This window comes from Parasteatoda tepidariorum, chromosome 10, assembly GCF_982258835.1.
Source record: "Parasteatoda tepidariorum strain Cologne lab strain chromosome 10, Ptep-v5.0, whole genome shotgun sequence".
NCBI lineage: Eukaryota > Metazoa > Arthropoda > Arachnida > Araneae > Theridiidae > Parasteatoda > Parasteatoda tepidariorum.
In genome coordinates, this window is record NC_141764.1 from 48,847,931 (window position 1) to 48,868,739 (window position 20,809).

General features: G+C 30.8%; 1 protein-coding gene across 1 annotated transcript in view; it reads left to right on the top strand.

Annotated features, from left to right (window-relative positions):
* Nucleotides 1-20,229, top strand: part of LOC107442746 (RYamide receptor-like) — a 134,141-nt gene extending 113,912 nt beyond the window's left edge. The window contains exons 2-5 of the mRNA XM_021146868.4: nt 8,227-8,419; nt 10,530-10,685; nt 12,802-13,023; nt 19,957-20,229. Of these exons, the coding sequence (XP_021002527.2) occupies nt 8,227-8,419; nt 10,530-10,685; nt 12,802-13,023; nt 19,957-20,154 (769 nt within the window). The 3' untranslated portion in view covers nt 20,155-20,229. The remainder of the gene's footprint in view (nt 1-8,226; nt 8,420-10,529; nt 10,686-12,801; nt 13,024-19,956) is intronic.
* The last annotated feature ends 580 nt before the right edge of the window (nt 20,230-20,809 follow it).

The window sequence follows — 20,809 nt, forward strand, 5'->3', positions numbered from 1 at the left end:
GCTTGGGGCTCGCTCTTGCGGACATCCGTGATAGCCCACTTCTGGTGCTTGATTTTGCTAGGGTCCACGGTCTCTTGGATTTGATCTAGCTGTCGCTAGATCCTGAAGGATTGGACACAACACAACAACAACTTACATATTCGGTTAATAATTTTTATTTTTTTAAACAAAATTACTTTGTTACAATATAATATTCTAATACCAAAAAAGTACTTACATAGCGTGAAAATATCTTTTGTGATGTAACTCTTTCAAAAGTACATAAAAATGGTTGCCATCAGGGGTTTACACGTAGATTTATTAAATACACCTTGTGCGCCACCTAGGAGCCAAATCTAAAACCAGACACTCGAAATTTTTACTCTGTTACAATCGTACCCTGTTACATTTGACCCCTCTCTCCCCTATAGAATCAAAGAAGGAAAAGAAACTGAGCAACTAATTTTTATAAACTTTCTTTTAAATTTTTCCTAATTTAAAATTAGAATATTGTGCGTTTATAAGTTAGATAGTTTTTATTGCCATTGAATCATTATGGATCAATAAAAGTCAGTTTATCTTTAAAAATAAGTAAAATAAATAAACATTTTTAGTCTTAAAAGTTTCTCTACAATAAACTATTTTTGATATAATTTTATACAAATTTTATGCCCCGTCACGTAGTCATAAAATCAATTTTTATAATAAGGTCTTAAGAAAATAATTCATTTCCATGATCCATTTTTAATGATGTCTTTCTTTAGCAAAAAAGTTTATGTTAAATTACAACCAAAAATTTATAAATCCTTTGAAAATTTTTCGTAGTTAAAAACCAGTGAATTTAATATGAACTACTTTTATACATATATCCCGCGCTATTTAAAATCCGATAGCTATCACGAGAAAAATAATGTTTTACTCCTCTTTTCTCGTCTAATAAGTTTATTCTCATGCTGTTACAATTTTCAGTTTCTAATTACGGTCAATAACCAGTAGCTGTCTGTTCATCCAATTAAACATTAAATTTTCGGTTGGGAACATGTCTTCACATTTTGGTATTATAAACATACGCAAATGATACGGTTAAAAACGGTGAATATTAGGCTATTCGGTTTTGTAACCATTTAAACTAACATGATTTAAAAACATTAAAAATGAAATTTGACTGGACATAAGACTTTCATTGGAGGTCGGTTAAGTTAGGCTTGTCGCTAGGTAGGGAATAAGTATATTGGACTAGGTTGTGTTTTGTCAAATGAACCGAGAAGTGAGGATAAATCGGTTTATCTTGTGGCTCCACCTATCGTGAGAATTGAGAACTAATAGACATTTTAGTGTTACTATTCATATGTGGATTAGATTCTTATATTCCAATAGCCAAGGGTCACCATTTAAGAAACGCAAGGTACTGAAAACTCCTTATATGTTGAAGGAAGAAAGAAAATATTGCTTTGTCAGCGGTGCTTTATTTTTGAACCCCCGTTCATGAGATAAAATGATTAGCTTCCTCGTTAAGGTATGTACCCAACTGCCTTATATTAAAATTGCGTATTAAAATTAAATCAAATTTTTTAAAATTAAAAGACCAAAAATTCAGAAAATAGAGTTGATCTATCCCGTGAATGAAACATCTAAATATTTCTGTAAAAATGTCAGCAACCAAGCAAATATTGGCAAATCTTAAACAAACATTAAAAGATTTATAAGGAAAACGCATTCTATTGTGAAGTATAATCCCATCTAAAATTTCCAGGTAGCTATTATGCTGTCTTATTTTAAGTTTCGATTTTCCTCCTGTCTGATATTTTCGTTCAAGAAAAAATATAATAATAATGATAATAATTTCATTCGCGAATTTGTAATAGCTGAATAAATTTTCGTAATAGCAGGATAAGTTTCGTGTCTAACCCGGCAATAATGAACTCGTAATATAGTGCGCACTTGGCTGTAGTAAACATTTTCAGTAGTCTCATACGACCTGCTATTTAACTAATGCTGCTTCATTATTTTCATAATGTTAACATAATGAACAACTGAAAAACTGGTATTTCATTTACAGAGGACTTTCTTTCTTTTTTTCTTTTTTTTAACACTTTTTAAATAAATTATACAAAATTTTCATTTAATAAGTTTAAAAGTATATTTACGAGTTTAAGTTAAAAATAAAGTAATGAAAAAGAAGTGTCTGAAATGACGAATGAAGGCTTTCGTTGGAATAAATAAATTTAAAAGTATATTTACGAGTATATTTAACTTATAAGTACATAAGAGTATATTTCAGTTAATAATATAAAAGTATATATAAAAGTATTTCAGTTAATAAGTTTAAAAGTATATTTACGAGTTTAAGTTAAAAATAAAGCTAAAAATAAAGTAATGAAAAAGAAGTGTCTAAAATGACGAATGAAGGCTTTCGTTGGAATAAATAAGGAGTGTAGTTCTAAGAATAAGCACACGGAAAAGCGACATGGTTACAAACCATTCCATACTTTAAATTGCAATTTACCTCAAAAATAACTGGAATGAAAAAGTAAAAAAAACCTAAAAAATTTCATAGTTGACGAAAATTAAAAAAGAATTAACAATTAAAAAACTCATTATTGTAAAATCAAACCGTTATACAAAGTATACTTTGAACTTTATCTTACGTAATTCGCTTTAAGGGAACTCCATTACGTTTCAAGGAGGCTTATTGCTGGGTTAACAGATGCTTGACTATATCGGGTTCCAAATGCGGTCATATTGTAATTTTAAAAAATTTTAATTTATCTTGCATTAACAGAAAACTAAGTAGTGAGATAGATTAATAAATAACTAAATGAAAGTAAATATTATAGTTCAGAATTTTGCACTGATATTGCATTTATATTTGTATTTAAAAAAAAAACAACCTTTGAAAACTTTCAGTAGTACACCACATCATTTTAGTTACATACTTCATTTTTGAATTTATTATAGTAAAAAAATAGTATGCATTGTAAATACATATTTTTTACATTACTTAATCAATATTCAAATGATTTTTTCTAAAGAAAATACCTTAAAACTTAGTATGATGTAAACTTATGCTGATGTATTACTACATTACATATGTGAATAATTACTTTGTTATATTTAAGAAGTATTTTTATTGAATGCCTTTTTTTAGTTTATTCGTTTACGTAGTTACATAGAGTTATTTTATCTTTAATATACGAACAAAAATTATATTGTATGAAGATTATATATTTACGCTAAATAGCTGAAATAAAATTCAAGTTTTATAAAAGAAAAACATCCAGGTATGAGCCAAAAATAAGAATTAAATAAATATTTTTGAACATTTCTGAGAATTAAAATAGCCGAAAGCACTCTTAACAAAAAAAAAAGCCAGTCGCGTAGTTTTAAAAGCATTGTTATTTTGCAATGAAAAAAAATAATGCGATCTTTTTATCACTGTTGTATATTTATCATTTATCAATAAAGTTTCAAACTATATTTTTCCAATTCCTTATAAACTATTGGTAAATCTACTTATAAGATAGTATAATAATTTTTATTGTTATCGATAAAATTGATAAATGTTGTTAGCGGTGAATAAAAACATTTCTTTTACTGATCATAAAAACAGAACTTTTACGACATTGAAAGTTTTAAAGTTCAGTTTACAAAACTTCTAACGGTATGGAAGGAATTGTAAGAAATTTTATATCCTAAAATGCATATGTTATGTTTTGTTTAAGGTTTGTTTTTTTATAGATCATTTATATTAAAAAATTTAATTTTTATTACGTAAATCAAGTAAATGAAATAATTATTTTCTGAGAAAATATAGATCACATAATAGATTGATTATATTTTCATATTTAAAAAATTAGATTAACATTATATTTGCTATCACTATTTGTAATTAATTTAAGTATATTAGCTCTAGACATCTTTCAAGAATCTGGCAAAACTAAACAAATTCAGATTACACCAATTGATATAATGCTACCACTTATAACATTGTGGAGTGACACGACTTGCTGGTTTTATTTTATATATATATATATATATATATATATATATATATATATATATATATATATATATATATATATATATATATATATATATATATATATATATATATATATATATATATATATATATATATATATATATATATATATATATTATTATTATTATTATTATTATTATTATTATTATTATTATTGACTCACTATACATACCATCTATAAAAAGAAGTTGATAACTTCTAATTATTTATGAAGCTAAAATTCCCTAAGGCATTTAATATCTGACTTTTCAACTTGATCTACACTTTCTGAACAAGTTTCCCTTTCAAATATTTAAGGTGTCTTTAAGATTTATTTGAGACTGTTTTAAGGTGTTAAGGATGGTTTAAGGTTTATTTGAAGTTATCGACAAAAAATAAACCTCACAGGGTACAAATTAGGTTTATGAGGTTGTTTTTTTCACATTTAAGGTTTTTCTGAGGCTGATTTAAAACAACTTCATAGCAACCTACTGAGGCAGTTTTCTTTTAAAGTGTACAGGATATTTTTTACTGCTCCAAGCTGTTTTGAGGTTGATTTAAATGCTCTTTATATTAACCTACTTAGGAAGGTTATTTTAAAGGTGCTCATGTTATTGTTCCTTTACTTTAAGTTGTTTTGAGGTTTATTTAAAAGGACGTCATATCAACAGTCTGAAGAAGGTAGTTATGAAAGTGTTTAAGTTATTTTTTTACACTTCAAGTTGTTTTGAGGTTGATTTAAATGCCATTCTTATCAATCTGATTAGGAAGGCTATTTTAAAAGTGTGCAGATTACATTTTTACACAAGTTGTTTTGAGGTTTATTCAAATATACTTCTCAGCAACCTTCTACATTATGTTTTTATTAAATTATTCAGGATATTTTTTCTAAACATCAAGCAAATGAGGAGCAGAAGCGTTGATCCTACTAGCCCTTATAGGGGTAGTTTTATAATTTATCAATAAACACTTGTCTCTTAAATTGTACTGTTACCTCTAAAATTTAGGTTTACGCTATCCAGTGATTAATATAGTAACTTTGGTAACAGTGTTACCCAGGTTGGAAGGAAAATCAGTCAAGGAATTATTTGAAACATTAAACATTTACAAACAATTTTATTGTTACTAAAGATTTCCAAGCAAAAACAAACTCAAATCATTTCCAAATGCTATTACGTAGATATCACATATGTACAAATTATTAGATACTTCAGGTTTAAAATTTAGCAATACGAAATTAAATTTTCAATAAAATGCAATTAAAAATATAAGGCTCAATATTCTAAAATTCCAAAAATGAAAGGCATACTTATCTTAAAATCTTACAAAATCAGTTAAAAATAAAAATCACAATATTCTCTTAATCCTGTTAAAGCGATTAAAAATAAAAGGTACATTTGTCTTAAAATCTAGAAGAAGCAATTAAAATTCAAGATAAATTATTCTTTTAAAACTATACTAAAATTAAATTTAGAGTTTTTTTTTACTTCAATTGAAGTTGCAGACCAAATCTCTTGAACGCCCACCGGTATTGCAGCCAAATCTCGTGGAACAAGTCAATAATCCAGTTTCTGATAGACAGCACTCTAACAGTCAATTCAGGCTTCCTTCTAATATGGCAGTTAGCACAGGTGGAACAGCAGACTTTCGGCAATGGGACGCCGAGGTGGGTCTCAAACAGATTCAGACTTAGCGGCTCTGGCCTAACTTAGCTCATCACTTCCGTTTATCCACTCAGTGACTCTGGCCTTAGTTCATCCACTCAGCGACTCCGGCTTTAGTTCATTTACCTCTCAGACATTCTCCACCATCTTCTATCCTCGTGACAGCAAGGCGAAAGAATCTCAAACTGATATTTTTTCCTCCCACGGGCAGTAACGCAACACCAGTGAACGTCACAAAAAAATAGTCCAACGATGAAAACAGTTCTGATTCAAATGATACTTTATAAAAGTGATAAAACAATACTAATTAAATATAAATAAACTCAAATACACATAATTCTACCAAAAATTTCCTTCCAAAAGACAATTAAAATTTAAGATTACTGTCACTATTGTGATGCAATTTAAAACTTATAATAGCTTATAAAACTTATAAGTCCTTATTGATTTGTATGAATTGCCATGCGTGAATCCACATACTTCTTATTTTTATAGTGTATTATTAAATAAAATAAAAAAAATAACTTAGCTTAAAAGCTACCTGAATACTTCATTATGTCTTATGGTAACACACGAGTTGTTTAACGCGATATACTGTCGAAAAATATGACTGAACACTTTGCATTTTGTAAAGATTACTTGCTTCTTTAGTTGTTCAAAATATAGTTAAACAACTAAATTTAATTGATTTAATAACCTTTGTAAAACCTTTTGAGCAAAAAATAATTGAAAACTGCCTATTAATTTATAAACATCTCTCTTTGACAAGTTTCTAACTATTTTTATCTCTAACTAATTGTTCAAAAGTAAATTTTTTACTGTCATTAAAATACAAGTCTTTCCATACCAGACTTTCAAAAATCAATGAAATTAATTTTGCAGCTACTTTTTTGATTAATCTTTTAAAACCAATACTACTCGTCTATTGAAAAAAAAAACACTTTTCTAAACATTTTCCATTTTTTTAACTATCGTTTATATATCGTTTTATTTATTGAATCAAAACTTGAAACATTAAAATATTATAAATTTTTTAGCTTGCTAATTGTTTCATAATTCTGTATTGTAATATATTTTTCATTATTAGACCCTATTTCAAGATCGAAAGAAAGATGCACGTTAGACGATAAATTAAAAACAATAATCATTGTTAACAGTGCCACCTAAACGAAATTCATTAATTAAAATATTGATTAAAGCTTTCCATAGTTACTTTAATAAAGAGCAGAAGTTTTAAACAAAGATTTTGCTTTCCCTTTGTTTGTAAACAATACATTAAAAAAAAATGTAACTATTAGCAATTTTTAACTTCATGATCCAGGAAATTTAAATAAGGTTTAAAGAATAAATTGTAAGCATTTTCTTCACATATTTTTAAAATATGCGTTATATCAAATCATGAGAAATATTTAAAATTAAATCCCTGGAAGCGAAGGCACATATGAAGTAAGGCACATAATGTCCACTATACTACCAAAATGGTTTATTCTTACGTACTTTTCATATCTTATAAATGGTTTTCAAAAACTTTTTTTATGCAAAATTAAATCCTGTGTCATAATAAATTATACATTAGATGGTATATATGTAACATAGTAAAGTAAATAATCCTTTACTACCTTAAAAATTTGAAAGCTGAACAATTTTCATCATTTAACTCAATAATAAAGATTTAATTTTAAACCAAACACAGATGGTTATTAATTGTATTTCCTCTAATTTAAATTAAAATTGTATGCAGATCCATCAGTAGGACTCTACAGATTTGAATACTGATTTTTTAGATACATAGAATAATTCATACTAAGTAAATCCTAAATGAGAACATTTATAAAATAGTTTTAGAAATTTATATCAATAATCATAACAAAAATCAAACTTCAATTAGTTTATATCAAATGAAATAAATTTTACATTTTTCTATATTTTGTTTCCTTTTATAACCGTCGTTGAACAGCCGACCAAATTTTCGGGTTTACGACTATTAATGTTCAATTCCGTACCTTGTAATTTTGAACACAATCCAGAAGACAAGGATCAACTCCTGAATCAAGTATTGGAAGAAATTTGCCTTCGTGGAGGACTTTTTGATGGAACTAACCCACATTTGCGTTGCATGGAGAGGAAAACTACGAATTAGACTGACGGCAAAGGGACTCTAACTCTTGATCCGTCTACCATTGATATTATTTTACATCAGCACTGTGTTCGGTGCAAGCCGGATGAGAAATTCGTATCGACCAGCAATCGCTGGATCGGAACCGGGTTCACCTCTTTAGAAGGCGAACGCTTTATCCCCTGAGCCATCACGGCTCACATTTTTTATGTAGTTTATATAAAATCCTGTCAAAATTAAATCTGTAGAAATAAAGCTAAGCAACGTGAAAAAAGGCAAAAACAATACCACATATAAAGCGGTAAGAAATTTATTATTTGTGCTTTTTTTCTTACGCTGCTAAGATTTATTCATATGTAGCACAAAGCCTGTCTTAATTTGTATAAAATCATTGTTATACTATGAATAACATAATTTATTAAACTTCAAATTCATTTTCTTCGTAGGTATTATGCTATAATGTACCCTTTGAGTTTAAGATGGACAAAATCCAGAGGACCACTCATAATGGGATTTATTTGGATATCAGCCTTTGGACTCTCGAGCTTTCAACTTATTCACGGAAAAGCGGAAAAGATAACTTATGATGGAGAAGAGTTCTATGACTGCACGGAAGTTTGGGATGAACTAGATGGCAAGGTATTTTATGCTCCTTTGCATAAAAGGAGATATCTTCATAATATTTGTTCATTGGAAATCATTACCGGCACTCCAACAATCTCATTTCAATAAATGAAATACCTAACCTTTATTTGCTTTTGGAATTCTCTACCAGTACAAAGATATCTTGTCTGGATATATTATAATGATAATTAGATTGAGAAAACTGATTTTATTTTGTTGACAAATTATTGAAAATTATAAAATATATATTATTTCAACTTTCTCATGTAAAGTCTCAATGGATTCTTTGTCATTCGTTTTGCTCACTAACCCCTGCAATTACCTTACAATCATTTTGATTTCCTAAAGCAGATGATTGCATTAAAACTAAAAATTATTCAATTAAATGATTCCTAAATATTTCATGATATTTTTAATGGCGCTATTTTAATGACTGTAATGAAACAATAGGCACAAATAAGGAAAAATAAATTATTATATTGACGCAAAAATTATACGCTGTTATTATTACGTCATATATTTTGTTCTGAAGAAGATTTTTTTTCACTCTTTTGCAAATTATGTAACCCATATTTAACAAGCAATACAAACAGTTATTTTAACAGTTATAGACGTTATTTATATTTTGAACAATCATAATTATATAAAAATGGGCAATTATACAGTAATATTTTAACAGTTGTAGACGCTTTTTCTATTTTGAACAAGCATATAAAAATGTTTTTTTTTTCTTCCTAGCTTAACCAATCACTTTCTACTACATTGTAATTGAAAAAAAAGAATAGTATTTCATAATTTTCATGAGTTGGCAATAATGTTTTTTAATTTCAACACTGTTCTGCTCTTTTTCTATCAATTTGTTTATCGTTGCCATTTTATTGAATCTAAGTACCAATTTAGCAAAAATAACTAACAATTTTCTTAATCAAGTTCACACTGAAACTATTATCTTTTCTTGTGGTGCATTTTGGAAATATTCAAAAACACGTTACTATCATTTACTGATCACTGATTAATGAAGTGCTTAAATATAATAAATTCTATGTAGTGATAATTTTAATCACAGCATAACAAATGGACTTTTTACATACTCATGCATTCTGTAAGTGTAAAAAAATGAATTTTCATCATTTCCATTTTCTTCATTAAAAACTCGTTAAAGTCGTTGTCTTTTTTCTTTTTTTTTTCTTTTTCTTTTGGTTGTTTAAATTTACGTCATCTTTACTTGATTACACAAAATAAAGAAATTTACGTTTGGCAATTTGTTTGAGAATTTTTGATTGCTCAAAATATACCATGTTAGAAATTCTAGTTAATATTTTGAAAGGAGTTTCGATTGTTAATTTCACTTTTTTTCGCTAATTTTTCTCACTTTTTGTTTTAAACCATTAATCACCAAATCTGTCGCACTTGGTGTGGCTAAATTATTACATATCCTAAATTTACTTTATCTAAACAGAAACATTTGTGTTTACCAAAATATATATTAATAAAAATAATTACATTTTAATATGAAATTTTTCTTTTGGATTATTTTCAAAAATTAAAATTGCTTACTTATTAGAACTTAGTTAAGATTTACATGACCAACTTCTTTTTTTAAATATATATATATATATATATATATATATATATATATATATATATATATATATATATATATATATATATATATATATATATATATATATATATATATATATATATATATATATATATATATATATATATATATATATATATATATATATATATATATATATATATATATATATATATATATTGCAAAGATAAGTAGGAAATATTCTTTATCACTAGAGATTTTTATTTTATAAACACACGAAGAAGAAAGAAATAAGCTGCCATATAAAATATCCAGCCACAATTTATTACACTTGCCTCTTTTGAAAATTAATCAAATAATTTTTTCGAATCACTTAAATTAGATGTCTGTTCTACACTGAATAAAACTTAATATTTACATATTTATTGATTTATTCAACCTGAATTTCGTATAAGGAAATTTTAAATGTAAAAACTTTGGTTCTTCAAAAGAAAAGAAAGTTAGTTTAAAATGTTGGAATTTCTTGAAAAATTTAACGAAGTTTTACTGTTGTTCTTGTAGATATACACGATGGTTATTTTTGTGATTACATTTCTGTTGCCAATGCTCATCCTTACGTTTACTTACACGAGTATCGGCTTGAAAATGTGGCGCCATACATCACCAGGAAACGCAGATGCTACAAGAGATCATCAACAACTGATGGCTAAAATGAAGGTAAAAAATTTTAACCCTATAAAAAGTGTCCTAATAAAAAGATGGTCAATATTAAATAGGGTCAGAAGTATATTAGCAATAACAACGCCATTTTTCGGGTTAATGAAAGAAAAGAAAAATTCACCACATATTGCTTGCAACTATTTAACCATTTCACATGGGAGCATTTAAAATGAATGTAAGTGAGTGCTAAATATGCATCCGTCCAGAAGAGAACGGCACTCGATTACATAGTTTTTAGCGATAAAAACGTGAGCGTAATGTGAATACGGTTTATATATAGTAACCTCCACGAAGGACGAAAGGCTATGAATAAATGTTTTAAAAGCTTTCCTGAAGGATGTATATCAATATCAAATCTGTTAAGGTGAGAGCAAACAAACGCCTTTATCTGAAAGTAATCCATCACTCTTGTCGACGAAGGGTTTAGTGCAATGGTCGGCAATTATTGGACCTCCTAACATATTTGAATGCATACAAAACTCAAATTATTCAAGAAAATATTTCGCTGAGCTTAACAATAAGATAAAATTACAGTAAAAATTCAGTTAGAAATATGAGTTTTGTTTCATGTACTACGTTAAAATTTTTAAAAGTATCTGGATACCACCCGACATTTGGATTGGAGGTAATCGTAGTGTAACGACTCTTGAGATCTCTGTATAGCAGCACTCAGTCTGAGAAAGGAATTAGGTCAATCACTCTCTGCCATGAAAAGCCATACAACTGAATCTTGTTCAATTTTGAAGCATCCATTTTAAGTACGACTTTACAGTCATTTCAAATGCTCTCCCCAAATCAATCATTAGCAATTAGTTACACATATTAATATGTTATTCGCAATCTGTGAGGGAATTTTCAACCCAACAACCAACGTTTGTTTGTAGATTTCATCAATAAATTTTCAGGTTATGCAATCCAGAAAAGTCTCATATCTTACAAATATGAGCTATTATTACCGCATACTCATCGTTAAAAGTCAATATCCGCCATAATTGAATCAATATAATATTACAGGTTCTTGCCAGTTACTTTACTAATACTTCAATAGAAATATTAAATTTAGTGCTGTTAGTATTATAAAACAAATAGATCCCCTAGGTATATACGTCAGTTTACTAGGAATGGAACAGAATTTTTTTAAATTCTAACCAAGCACGTAACTTGCAATGCAATGTATCTTATATGCAAATCTATTATTCTGATTTCAAATCGAAATCATCAACTTTTGTAAATTAATTTGAAAAACTCTGTATTGCAAATGTTAACTGCAATAAGTGCAATTCATGTTCTTATCCTGATAAAAATTTATGCTGTGTTTGAGAGGTTTTGTAGAACTAATCAGCCATGACCACCACCTTGAGGGCGTTGAAGTTTATGCCGTTTAGGGCTCAAGGTTTGGGATTTTGTGAAGGACTACTTCTCTTATGCATCTTTTCCAGAGAACTATCTGCTTTTCAGCGCCAAGACTTTCTTAAACCGACCGAGGCTCCCTATGAAGCATAAATGCAAGTCCGTGTGCTATTTTTTTTTTCTTTTTGGGGGGGGGAGGGACTCACCCTACAGCAACTTTATTTCCGACTAATTATTTTGTTTCTTTCTCATATGAGCACCCCTTTTATTTTGAAAACTAATTTCTAAGCGTTGAAAAATCACTTGAAAGAGATGATGAAGTAAATCCCACACCTTTATTTAAAAACGCATTAAAATGTTTAATTTATTGTCATAAATAAATATTAAAGATCCTATACATAGAATTAGAGAATTATACCATACCCTTAAGATTTTACAATGTACTGAGACATCCAGTGACATAATAGTTATAATAATGATGGAATGTGAAATTCTCAGTACATTTAAAAATTTTGTTTAAATCTTCAGTTTCTATGTATACTAACTATAAGAAAAAATTTATGTAATTACTTTTAAAATCCTTAAATTATTAGATTTTAAAACCTATTTTATTATTCAATTATACCAAGTTAAATGATTATAACTAATACTGTCTATAATTGAGCTGTTATTTTTTTCCTATTAAAATTTTAAAATTGACTACCATAAAATTAGTGGTAATGTAATTACATGACACTAATTGATGTTTATCTATTTTTCATAGGTTGTGAAGATGATGGCTACTGTTGTGGTGCTATTTGCTGTATGTTGGTTACCCATACAAATATTCAGCCTGTTAATATATTTTAGCCAATCCAGTGTTATGCCCGAAACAAGTTCAGATTTTGTCCACTTCATTACAGCCTTTTTTACCTGTCATTGGCTCTCAATGGCCAACTCATTCGCCAATCCCATCATATATTGCTTCATGAGTGACAATTTCAGGGTAAGTTTTGGAGTTTCGAAATTTTTCTCTTACTTGTGATGTTCTCAAACGTGGAAAATTTTACCGATTTGGTTAACATCTATGATACCATCCTACCATTAAATAAAAATACAAGAAAAATCACGACTCTTCTATAAGGTATAAATGAATTTCAAATATTACAATTTAGAGAACATAATATTTCTAATTTTTAATATATTGCTAATCTTACAATGGTCATTATTTTTACAATACATGCTAAATTCTGCTTAGACTGTTTATAAACTAGAATAAATGTTATGGAGATTACCATTAGAGTGCATTTTATATAGTGGAAAGAAATTACTGTAATTTTTAAATATATTTTCATGGAATGATACAATTGAATTGAATATCCAGATTTCAGCATTCAAAGCAAAGCTTTTTAAGTCACCAGGTGTAATGCTGGGCCTCAAAATCATAAATTTGTGACAACAGATAAAGTGGTTGTCGAAGACTGTTAGACCTTCCCTCGTTGGAAAACTCATTAGGGGGGGGGAGAAACTTTGGTTTTGGATTTATTAAGAACATTTTAATTTGCATTAAATTGCATAGCATCTTGACTTAATTTACGCGTACCCTTCTGGACATTAAATGCGACCGAGGAACCCAGATTGCTTTGGCCAGATTTGCAAGTGGCCATCTTAAGTGAGGCCATATTTGAGCTAGACAGAAAGATTCAACCAGTTTCGTCGGAACATATTCTGGTTTGCCTTGGACTTTCTAAGGTGGATCTTACCTCAGATCCCTCTTTTGTTGCGGTTTTTTTTTGAGGTCAGTGACCTTCTGGAGCTTATCTGACCACTTTAAGATTAAGAGGATAAGCAACAACAACACACAAGTTAATATGTAATCAGCAATGTTTTACATTTAAATTTGTCTTTTTATTCTGTACCTAAACAACATGCAACATAAAAAATCTAAATGCGCTCGTAATCTTTCACGAGTTATTAATTGCTGGGTTTAGCTTATGGAACTGTGCTCTATAGCTTATACCCTAAAGCACAGGATAAGTTGGTTATTGAAACCAATTTTATCACTGGATACCAACTCCAAAAAAACATAAGGATCGTGAGTAAAAATGTCATACAAATCATTAAGGAAAAAAAAATATTTGAAGACCAACACGTAAGCTGCTAATCAAATGCAAGAAGAATTTGCAGTATCATACAAATTATAGCCTTAAGCATCACACAGTGTCACTTAAGACTTTCCAAATGGTACTGTTGTCCACACCTTCCGAATCTTTCGGAAATTGCTTTTACACACGTTTTGCATTTTGCTGTTATAAATGACTCCTTTTTGGGCTGCAAATTATTCCTAATTACACGAGGAATTTAAAAAAAAGTGTGTTGATTCTTGTATTGCCTCTAAAAACCAAGAAAGTCATTCTTTCAATATGGAGTTTCGTATGCTGTCAGAAAATTATGAAAACGAATCGATAAAAAGCCTTTTAATCAATTTTATCTAATTTTCAGTACTTTTTCCAGATTATATCTATAATCTGATCTAACAAAAATATTTTGGAAATAAATATAACATTTCTAGTATTTTTTTCTTTTGAGATATGTTAGTTTGACAAAAGTAAAAAACAACGTGAATAAAGCATTAAAAAAGTACCTAAATCGAGGTACTATAGTTTACCTATTCATTTTCAGTTCCATAAACGAGTACTTTCCTCAGTATCATTATTTATAGAACTGAAACTGTAGTACGTACATTTATAAAAATTTCATTTGTGCTTTATTTGCGTTGTTTTTTTTGCTTTAGTCTACTTAGAAGAAGTATACTCAATCCTTTGTTAGATATTAGTTTGATTTTACAAATAATCTCTTTTAGATTTGCTAATAGATGACGAAACAATAATGAAAAAAAGAAATCTATATATCAATATCTCTGTGTATCATGTGATTATCTGCGTATCATATCTCTTAAAATAACGCTACAGAATATCCCAGGCATAGAGTAAAGATATTTATCATTAGTAAGTTTTAGGCTATTGGTTTAATTTTGCTTCATTCTCGAAGATGCTTAAAATATTAGCTGACTTTATTTAATATTTGAAATAGTAGAATTGAAACTAGTGATAGTAGATTTAAATATTTTCCTCATTATCTAGACAATTCATTATTTTCTGTAGAGTAAGATTTAAAACGCTATTGTATCAAATAATAAAATTTTACTTATTAATAGTATACATATATACAACAACAGTAAAAAATATTTAAACAAAATAAATTTGCTTTAAAGATTATTTTAAGAAAAACAAACGTAGAATTGTAGTTTTTTTTAAGAAAGTTCTTTAATATGTTCATTGATTTAATTATAATCATTAATTTAATTTTCGAAAAACTTTGTCTTTGATTGAAACGGTTAAAAGATATGCACAATTTGAATATCTATTTTATAAAGAATGCAAATCTGAAATGTGTATATGATTAAGAAATACAGCTAATTAGGGGGGGGGTAACGTTATGCTCAATAGAAGATTTCGACAAACTAAGGTAAACAACGTTTAAGAGCACAAACATATTTATAAATGCAGACAGCTGTTTTGGATGCTCAAAGGGCAACCTTCATCAGTGCAACAGAGAGAAATGAGCTTGGTGCTTGGTATGAGTGGGATCTCAGTATTTGGCCCGAAGGGCCACCAACTGATTCGTCATAATCTGTTCGGTCGTAAAACTAGAAGTCTTGTACCTATAAGATATGGGATAAAAAGAAATTCACAGCTGTGGGCTGTGACATCAGGATAGAAAAAATCCTGGAAGAAAAGAGTCTTTCATCAGTTTTGGGACTCTGGGAGTAAGGAACGAATAAACCCAAGAAGTTCATCGTCCTTCAAAAGTTCCTTCATCTCCTTGAAGAGCTGTAGAAATCTGGTGGCTTTATCGGTGGATTTCACGGGATGGGAAATTCTTGGTTGCGGCACTTTCCTGGGTCTTGCACCGCAGCCTGAAAAACAGGCCGGGTGCTCACCATCACAGTTTATGCATTTGGCAGGTGTTGATCTAGGCTTCGTACACTGGTACGTGAAGTGGGCTTCTGCACATTTCATACAGGCTGGATTGGTGGCTTGGCAGTTGCGCTGGGTGTGTCCGAATTTTTGACACTTAAAGCATTGTTTCTGGAAACGTCCTCCTCGGAATCTTTCAACTGTAACATTCTTCTCCAAAATGGATCTAATGTTGAAGATATTTCTGCTGGTGGGCGTATCTGTTTGGATGATGAGGAATAGTGGGAGGGGCCTAAGCTCCTGCCCACTTCTTCTTTTAAGCTGAATAATTTTCTCCGGTTGGAGTCCACCTTCGATGAGATATTTCTCCAAAACAGGAATTTCGGTATCTGGATTCAGTCCTCTGATGAGGGTTTTGAGCTTTATGTTGGGGGGTGTGTCCAAAGTTGAGGTGGGCGTGGCTTCAACCGAAGCGGAAATCTCCTCGGGGTCTGCCGGTACTGGATCCGCAGGGATGGCGGGAGCTAAGTCTGGGTCTACCGTCATCGGTTCCGATGGGGTGGGAGTCATGAATTCCGGCTGGGCAGAAGATTCTGAAGAAGAGCAATCTTGGTTCGGGGTTGTCATGGAGTCTTTAGCAACATTTTCAGTCTTTTTCTTCTTCTTTTTCCTCTTTCTAGGCGGTTCACTCGGGGGGTCCGGTTGGGGTGTTGTGATCAAGGCCTGGGTCTCTTCGCCTTGTTCCATTTTCTGTTCAGTCTCTTGGGTGGAAGAAGTATCTGTGGTGGTTGGAACTAGAACATTGCAGTCAGGAGTAAACTCGGGCGTCTGATCGGGAATGATGTTTGAAGGGGCTTGTTGTTCAGAAATTTCTCTCTCTTTGTTCTCAATTACTTGAGTTGCCGCCTCGTAGAGTGTGCTGAAGTAATGCCGTGTTGTTTTAGCTGGGTCATCTTTGTACTCTAGGGCAAGATCTCTTACGCTTTTGTATGAGTCCAAACTACGTGGATTGTTCTCAAGATTCTGTATTTGAGCTTTCACAATGAAGTAGGTCCGTGGTGGAAAATGTCTCATTGGGATGCCACTGTTCTCTAAAATAGAGTCAACCTCTCCATAGGCAAGCTTGTATCGTTCGTTCGCATAATCGAATTCGCTGCGGGCGGAAAGAACCTTCCCGCCGCGAGCGGTACGCTGATAAGGCATGTCGTCGGAGCAGTGATAAAACACGTCTTTACTCGATCACGTCGTGAGCGGATCTCAGAGAGAAATGAGCGAAAACAGGGTAAATATATAGAGAAGGGTGACGTCACAAGGGGGTTAGAGCAACGGCTAATAGGAGAGAAGGGTGAATGGATGACGACGAATGGGAAGAAAGAAACAAAAAAGGGGGGTCAGTTAGGTTTAATAATAGATTTCCAAACAGGAGAAAGATAAGGAACGCTGGATAGGTCATTGACCAACATTTTTGAATTTTTGAAAATATTATAGGACAATATGAGGAAATTATTATGAAAATATATAGGAAAATATTATAAAAATCTAAATCAAAAATTGAAGAACAATTTTGAATGACTTAAGAAGAAGATTTCGATAGAGAGAAGATTTCGAGTTAACTAGGTATAAGATAGCGAATTTGACGTCATTTAATGCCATTGACTGAGCAATCCAGAATGTCTAAAGGAATGCAATCTGAAATGCGATTTTGCTTGAAAGCTACGACTGATTTTAAGAGTAACTTTTAGTTTAATAGAGAGTTCGGAATTAACTGTCTATTAAGTATAAAACATGTGAACGATTAAGAGAGAGATATTCACCCATTCCAGATGAAGACGCCTTAGGAGACGGACGTACCTTGCGAGTTCTCCGAGCCGGGGGCTCGGTCGCCTTGCAACGGGATGACCATCGATGAGTTCCGGCCAGCCAGTCGTCACCACCTCCCTGCCTTAGCGATGATCTCTTCCTCTCTTCGTGAGCGTTTGATGCAAGCCTGATGACTGCAGTTCTTCTACGACGTCGATCACTGATCAATGTTTGAAAGACAGAACATTAAGATGAAATAGTTTTCAAATCCAGCCAACGTGAACACACCGTGTAAGCGGCAGTAGTAACTTGTTTAGCCTCGACGTACGTGAACGTGATGATTGCATTGACCTTTCGTTAGTAGCATTTAGGCCTGTCCGACATGTTAATGGCGGTCATTTGCGTTTGAAACCGACTGGTCGAAGCATGTTTCGCAAGTAGGAGTCTGGCTTTACTAACATCTATTGTCCTTCGGGTCCTCGCCAGTTTAGTTACTAGCGGAGACTGGAGATGTTAATTATGAATTCGAGATAAGTAACCTTAAAAACAGCGAGATGTTTTCCTTAAGCAAAGCACAGTAGACTTCATTTTTGTTGATTACTCTCAACTCTTTTTCAAGTCACCACAGCTTTTCCGCACCATGGCAATGTGCCATTTTCTCCCCACTTCAACTTTAGCATTATGCTTATCACCTCAGGGCTTCACTTCAACGATCCTTACTTCATGATGAAGGGGTAAAGGGCCATCTTGGCCTCAGGGACCCCGACCAACCAACAAGACCAGATCAGAGAGATGTTTAATATCACCATTCAATGCTGCGAAACTGAAATACCTCACGAAATGCAATCTCAAATGTGTATATGATTAAGAAATACAGCTAATTATGGTGGTAACATTATGGTCAACATAAAATTTCGACTTAACTACCTATCGGATAGCGAAGGTAGAGGACGTCATTTAATATCATTGACTGGGACTGATACGCTCAATTTGTCTGAAAAAATACGATCTGAAATGAATCTGTGAAGGTTACAACTGGTTATAGAGGCAACATAATGACCAGGAGAGAGATTGGAGCTAACTGGGTATCAGATTAAAATGAGTGTGCGGAATCACGTGTGTTTGACACCAACAAGGACTGAACAACGAAATGCCTCATAGGATGCATTATGATATGCATTGGTGATCGAGGGAACTAGTTATAGAGTTAACATTATGCTCAATAGAAAATTTCGATATAGCAGCGTATCATATCTCGAATGTAGAAAAAGATATTTAATAACATTGGCTGTAACTGAAGTTATTTAAAATGCCTGACGGAATATAATCTGAAATTAATCTTTGAAGGTTACTACTGATTATAAAAGGCAACATAATGACTGACTGGGTATCAGATAAAAATGAATGTGCGGAATTACGTGATAGGTGTTTGACACCAGCAAGGACTGATGAACGAAATGCCTCATAGGATGCATTACGAGATGCATCGGTGATTGAAGGTTGCAACTAATTATAGAGTTAACGTTGTGCTCAACAGAAAATTTCGAGCTATTGGGATATGAGGTAACAAGCATCTAGAACTTCATGAGAGAAGCTTTATGCAATCTACAGAGACTGAATAATCCGAAAAACCTCACGTGAAGCAGTTTGAAATTCATGGGCTAATGTAAATTTCAACTGGTTATGAGGTTGATGTTATGCTAAACAGAGAGTGCAGAGTTATCCTGGTATCAGATAACAAATATGGAGGGATACGTGAGAGATGCTCGTTGGTACCGGAAAGGTTTGAACAAAACTGTTTTGGGTCCTTAGAGTCCATAGTCACATGCATCAAACACCATAGAAAGTATACCTGAATACAAACCATTCCAAAGGTTCAAAGTCCAATCCCACTCAGTACGTTTTCTCACACTCCTCTACCCATTGTTTTTTACTCATTTTACTCAATAAAATCTTGATAGATTATTTTTAAGAGTTCAAAAGTCACGAAGTATTAATTTTAGTGTGAAATAAAGCAATATTACAACCTGAAAAATTTTAAAATATTTCAATATTTAGCAACAAATGAAATGCAGTTAACCACAAAAAAAAAAAAAATTTCAATTAATCAATTTTCAATTAGTTCAAATTTTCAATTTATTCACTTTTTTTTTCTTTAGACGGATCTCAAACAGCTACTTTTTTGTTGGTGCTGCACAACAAGAACTCACCATAGAGGACAGAGACTAAAAAACAGAAGTAATCACAGCTCTTTTCGGACTACAACTCTAGTTTTATCTTCATGTTCTGTTAAACAGACGCCAAATTCCATACCCTTAAGAAGCTTGCACGTCGATATGTTCCCTAAAAACAAGTAAAGGGAACTTTACAGATTCTACTTTCATTCATTTTGTCATGTCAAATAAGCACAATAAAATCTTTTTTTCAGTGTTTGTGATGGTTCAATTATTTATATTTCATAGAGAGATACATGGGATAAAAACAATATAAAAATTGAAAATATTATGTCATAAACTTTTTTATACTAGTATCTAATATAATGAAAACAAAAACTATTTGTTTCATGCACATGCTAGGTATTGCAACTTGTTTACGAAATATTAGGTATTATAGAGACAATGAACATTTAAAAAAATTATAAAAAGCCTATTAGCACACATAAATTATTAAATTGCAGTCTTTTATTTCATGGAAAACAAAAGAATTATATATTTATTCCATTTTGAAATTATGTGAGTTATTTCTCCAAAACTATGAAAAATTTGAAATTCTTTGAAAAAATTTGTAAACACTTAAGCTACAATAAATAAATAAATAGTAACGAAATAAAACGCACTTATGCCATTGAATAAAATGTATGTCAATAATATTTTTGTGCTAATTGGTAAACGCAACATTATATGACATAAAAAATTTTTTTTAGCCATTACTGTATCAAATGACAAAATATTTTATACTTTTTCAGAATAAATGTGTTTAATGATATGTAAGTAAAGCAGAGAAAACTGTTTT